The following is a 6,000-nucleotide window of genomic DNA, read 5'->3' as shown; positions in this document are numbered from 1 at the left end:
GGGGCTGCACCCCACATCACTGCTCCCCCCACCCAGGCCATTGGGTGACCTAATTCAGAGAGCCAGGGTCAGGGCTGGGGGGGGGGGGACGGACACAAATTAGGACAGGGACATCCGGACGACCACCCACAGCTGCACCACGACACACTACGGCCCCCCGAACCTTCCCCTCCGCCGCCTAACAAGACCGTCCGCATGCAACATTCACAGTAATTAAACCATCAACGGGGAGCTTGGCGGAGCTCCACCGGCCTTGCCGCGGCCCTGGGGGGAAGACGCCAGAACCAGGGCGATTATCCGGGAGAGCTGGGCACGGGCCAGCCCCCCCGCCGCTCGCCATCACCACCGGGGCGGGATGCCGCGCTGCCGCGGAGATCGCACGCCGATCGACGCGATCCCGAAGATCCCCAAACCATCCCAGGCTCCGGGCAGCAGGTTGCTCACAAGCAGGATTTGAAGCGTCGCAATTCCCCGTCTCCCAGCGAGGACATTCCTTATGGAGCCACCTCCTCCCCAGCCGCAGCGGTGCCTGGGCTGGAAGGGAGGATTCAAGGGGATGGAGGCAGCGACCAGCCATGGCTCCTGCTTCCCGGCCGGCCTCCTGCCGCTGGAGAAAGGCCCTGCGGGATGGGAGCAACCAGCTGAGGAACGTCAACGCTCGGGCTCCATGGGGAGCAGATGCACAAGAGCGGTGAATCTGGAGAGAGGGAAGGAGAAAGTCTTCCCCGCAGCGGCCCACGGCCACCTCCTGCGATGGAAACCCCCCGCTTCAGCCCCCACGGAGCCCCGCAGCAGGGCCCAGCACATCCCGGATCCTGCCCGGATCCTGCAGCACGGTCCCGGCTCCCAGCTGCAGGAACGGCGGCACCGAGCCGGGACGGACACCGGCCACACTCACCGGCTCCGGCACAAGTAGAGGACGGGGGGCTTGGTGCCGGGCTGTGGTGCCGTCCCTCCTTGGGCTCATCCGCACGTCCAGGCTCGGCTCTTTTGTCTCCCAATTTTTCTGAATTTGAACACAAAAGACGTTTCCAACCCGCCGGTGGAGGATCCGGGGGCAAGAGGCCGTTGGGAGACGAGGACGGCGCAGCTGGAAGGAGGGGACCACGTTGGCACCGGAGCGCGCGTCCCCCCCGCCGCGCTCCTCGCCCCATTGTGCGAACCCCCCCGGGTCTCCCTCTCATCCCCCCCCCAACCCCGGGCCTGACCCTCTCGTCCCGCTCGCATTTACAGCCCAAGCGTCTGCCGTGAAAAGTGACTTCATGCTGAATTTGGGCACCGCTCGGCGTTACCAGCTCTCACGCTGCAAGCCCCGGCCCTCCTTTTCTTTCGCTCGCTTTCCCACACTTTCCCCCGCTCATTGTGTGCCTGCTGCTTTTTTTCTTCCCCTATTCAGCCCAAATTAGTCACGAGCAGCCCCCAGCTCGGAGAGGAAAAATAAATTAGGTGGTGTTTTAAACACAGCGCGATCGGAATGATTCTCCCCTGCGCCCAGGAGGGGAAAGCCCGGTGGGTGAAAGATGCGGCGTCCTCTGCAAAACAGCCCCCGGCACCTCGGGGAGCCGGGGCGGGAAGGAGAGCGAGGGCCTGCACCGGCCCCGGGCACCGGCACATCCGCACGGAGAGGGAGGGAGTGGAGCTCATCCCAATCTTGGTACCACGGCCAAGGGAAACTCGTTCCCAAGGAGGGGAGGAGGCGGCGGGAGGGAGGGGGAGAAGATGCACACGTCGCTTCACCAGCCCCGGGAAGAGATCACCGGCCCTGGGAAGAGATCACTGGCCCCGGGAGGAGATGCACTGGCCCCAGGAGGAGATCACCACCGGCCCCGGGAAGAGATCACTGGCCCCGGGAAGAGATCACCGGCCCCGGGAGGAGATGCACTGGCCCCAGGAGGAGATCACCACCGGCCCCGGGAGGAGATCACCGGCCCTGGGAGGAGATCACCACCGGCCCCAGGAGGAGATCACCGGCCCCGGGAAGAGATCACTGGCCCCGGGAGGAGATCACCGGCCCCAGGAGGAGATCACCACCGGCCCCGGGAGGAGATCACCGGCCCTGGGAGGAGATCACCACCGGCCCTGGGAGGAGATGCACTGGCCCCGGGAGGAGATCACCACCGGCCCCAGGATGAGATCACCACCAGCTCCGGGAGGAGATCACCACCGGCCCTGGGAGGAGATCACCGGCCCTGGGAGGAGATGCACTGGCCCCGGGAGGAGATCACCACCGGCCCCAGGAGGAGATCACCGGCCCCAGGAGGAGATCACCGGCCCTGGGAGGAGATCACCACTGGCCCCAGGAGGAGATCACCACCGGCCCCGGGAGGAGATCACCACCGGCCCCGGGAGGAGATCACCACCAGCCCCGGGAGGAGATCACCACCGGCCCTGGGAGGAGATCACCGGCCCCGGGAAGAGATCACCACCAGCCCCAGGAGATCACCGGCCCCGGGAGGAGATCACCACTGGCCCTGGGAGGAGATCACCACCAGCCCCGGGAGGAGATCACCAGCCCCGGGAGGAGATCACCACCGGCCCCGGGAGGAGATCACCACCGGCCCCAGGAGATCACCAGCCCTGGGAGGAGATGCACTGGGGCAGAAACAGCATCGGGACCCCACGAGCAGAGGTGAGCGGCCCAGGGAGGAGGAGGATGCGTGGCCAGGCAGGGCAGAAGCGGGGCTGGGACCCCCCCGCCGCTCTGGTCCCCGGGCCAGAGCGCGGAGCCGGCAGTGAAATTGGGAGTCCTTGGTTCTGCCCCGGTCTCAGGGGGAAGGCAATGGCATCCCACCACGGGGGTGGAAGTCCCACGCGCCATCACCAGCACTACCCAAAGACAGGAGACAGCGCAGCCCCGGCGCCTCCTCGCCCTCCAAGCTCAGGATCCGGCCAGCCCCGAGCTGCAGCCCCCGGAGAGCTCCCGGACCAGCAGCATCTCGGGACACGGCAGCCCCCGGGCTCGTCCCCAAGCCGCGACGGAGGGACCTGAAGCGAGCGGACAGAGCGAAGCCGCGAGGCATCTGCGCTTTGCTCTCAAGTTCTTGGTCTACAGCACCAAACCATCAGCTGTGGGAAGCAGCGACCACCCCGCTCCTCGCACGTAGCCCCGATGTGGGTTACGGCCAGCTCCCAGCTCCGAGGAGCCTGCGCAGCTTCCCGAGGTCAGCAGGAAGCCAGGTTTGCATCCGAAGGAAGCAGCAAGGGCAATCTGGAGAGGCAAGGAGGTGGGGAGGGGGGTTAGGACTTTGGCCAGGCCACGCGAAGTTAACGTTAGGACGATCCCCAATCGCCGGCGACGGCAGGGTCTCTGCTCCCCCCCAGCCACCCCCGCGGAGGCGGCAGCGGCCAAATCTCCATCTGCTCCGGCTCCCTCCCGGCGGCACGCTCCGGCCCCGAGCCTCGGCCGCGCCATGCATCAAACTGACAGATACCAGAATTGCCTTGGAGAAGCAGTTTTATTATGAAACCGAGAATGAAATGCAGTGTTTTGCCCTGGCACACTACAAAACATTTCAAGCGAATAACCAGCAAAAAAGATCATCAGCCAAATAGAAAATACATCTTACAAAATCTGACGTTAAAAAAAAAAAAAAAAAAAAAAATCAGAATAACGTTATTACATTAAATCGGGAAGGAGCAAGGGAGCTTCGATTCACTCAGCCACTGACAACCCAAGACACACAACGTAACCCGGACCCCGTGGCTTTTAGCTGCCCTTTGGGAAAGTAAACAAACGTCCAAGGTATTGCTTAGAGTCACCGAGGGCACAGGGACGCAGTCAGACTGCAAACACGAATGGAACAGAAGCGGTTTGAAGACTTCTACGTTAAAAAATATAGATATTGCTTATTAAGGATCAGGTATAAGCCTCTGGAAAGCTTGATTTGTACACACACCCGCTGTTCTCTAGCATCTTAAGAAACCAAGCATGGACAAGGCAAATGTTTCTCCGGTGAGAGGTTTACGGTTAGAAATAAGAATCCTAGGACGTCAGTCTTCAGACAAGAGAAGGATTTCAGCCACAATGCCCACCTAAAAATCCAAGCAGACAGATTTCTGCGTACGCCCGGGGCCGAGGTACGTGCGGGAGGGAAAGCTCTGCCCAGGGTGGGAGACGCAGCGGGAACGAACGCTTGCGAGTGAGACTAATTCTCTAGGCAGGAGGAAAGGGCACCAGGCAGCTCCTCCCTGCCCCAGCGCTGCCGGTCCAGCGCCACCGGCTTCGGGGTCCTACGCTTCTCCGCTGCCACCGCTTCTTCCGCTCGGCACGAGCCACCCCGGGGAACTGCTCTTTGCAAGCTCCCCAAGAACAAAGGTGCCGTCTGAAACGCTAAAGCGGCAAGAAGCGCTTCGCGAGCTGCGGCTGCCTTTCACGTGACTCGGCCAGATTTTTTTCTTTTTTTTCCCCCCCGTAATTTCACCGAAAGGGTTACGGCTAGCGCAGCAGAAGGAACCGTGTTCCTGCGCAGCTACCAAGAACTTCCAGACTCAAAACAGGTCCCAGGATAACGCCGGTGCTCGCCTGCACCACCTGGCAGCTCGGAGAAGACTGAGGCTTCTTCAGCAAAGTCTGCGAGTTAAACCAGCTTGGCAGCTACTCTGAGGCAAAGAGAGGACAAGATAAAATCCAGCCTGAGAACACACATGGGACAAAGCAACCGCTGGTTCGTCGTTTAAGGAGAGAAACGTATCACTGACCTTAGAGGAACCTGGAAAACGCGGGCCACGAGCCGCAGAGGGCTTAACAAGGCGGGATAAATGAAGCGGTGAGAACAGGCTCCATTTGCGAACGCATTGCTATGTTTTCCTCCTCGTTTTAGGACACTGGTCTCGATCTAGGGTTAATTGGCAATTCTTGCTCTGACAATTCCCATTAGCCTCACCCGGGGAAGGAAGGCAGTCGTGAAACTGCCCCGCGTGTCGGCAACCACACACGCCACTTCCATTTTTGAAAACGTTGAGACAATATAATTGAGAAAAATCCCTCCCTGACGTTCAACCTGTCAGATCTCAAGAGGAGCCGGGGGTAAAGCAGCAGAGATCCAGAGCAGGCCTTGTGTTAACGCCTCGTGCTCTCGAGACGAGGCGCGTTCTCGTCCCAGCTGCTGGGAAGAGACCACGACACGGCCGAAGCCCGGTGCGCGGGGCGGAGGAGGAGAGGACCGGAGCAAGTCCGAGCGGTGGAGACGGCATCGGACGGCAAACACACACACTTCAAACCGGTCCTCGCTTTAGCAGCGTACCAGGAGTCCTCAAACTAGAAGAGCAACTGCCGAGGGCAGCACAAACCCTGCTCTGTCTCCATGCCTCAACGTTTTCCCTTCCTCAGCGCACAGCAGACGCTGGGCTCCTACCGTTGCTCTATCTGCCTGTCTACTTACTGGGCAGAGTTTGACTCTCCCCTGCACAGGCGTTTCCCAGCGGCACTCGGAAGGCACCGGGACGCTCTCCATCTCTCCCCACCGGACGGTACCTCCGGTGCGAGCTGCTGCGAATGACCCCACCACAGCAGCTGGGAAAGCACGGGACTGCGGGCTACTGGAGATGCACTGAGAACAGTTTCTTCTTTTTGCTCAACTTTTCTTCATTTTTAAACTTGGTAACTTGAAAAAAATAAGTAGCACAATCATACAACTACGGGGGATTCCCTGTCTACTCATCACTAAAACCTAGAGAAACAGTGTGGGAGTGAGAGAAAGTGGGGGGAAGAGAGAGAAAGAGTATGCACGCACTCGAGAGGCACACTGCAAATGGGCTGAAGCTAAAAAGGACCAGCATCAGACGATCCCAAAGCGTTCTGCTCGTTTCCTCTTCTTTGCCTGCAGAGAGGAATTACAAGGGGGAAAAAAAAAAAAAATCAAAACCAAAGAGAAACAAATGAACAAATTCTTTAAAATCTCACACAACCCGACGGAGAATTTATTAGATGTTTGGCATCGGTAACAACGCCGGAGCTCAGCAGCTCCAGCCCCTTCTTGAGTGCACCAACACCACGTTAGT

The 6,000-nt window shown here is 60.2% G+C and overlaps 1 protein-coding gene across 2 annotated transcripts in view; it reads right to left on the bottom strand.

Annotated features, from left to right (window-relative positions):
- Positions 1-3,450: 3,450 nt before the first annotated feature.
- Positions 3,451-6,000, bottom strand: part of SARNP (SAP domain containing ribonucleoprotein) — a 32,982-nt gene continuing 30,432 nt past the window's right edge. For both annotated transcript variants that reach the window (XM_075725009.1, XM_075725010.1), the window contains one exon: positions 3,451-5,819. In XM_075725009.1, the coding sequence (XP_075581124.1) occupies positions 5,778-5,819 (42 nt within the window). In that variant the 3' untranslated portion in view covers positions 3,451-5,777. The remainder of the gene's footprint in view (positions 5,820-6,000) is intronic.

Source organism: Pelecanus crispus, chromosome 26, assembly GCF_030463565.1.
Source record: "Pelecanus crispus isolate bPelCri1 chromosome 26, bPelCri1.pri, whole genome shotgun sequence".
NCBI classification, from domain to species: Eukaryota; Metazoa; Chordata; class Aves; order Pelecaniformes; family Pelecanidae; genus Pelecanus; species Pelecanus crispus.
Note: the sequence above shows the minus strand (reverse complement) of the source record. Positions and strands in the feature narration are given on the sequence as shown.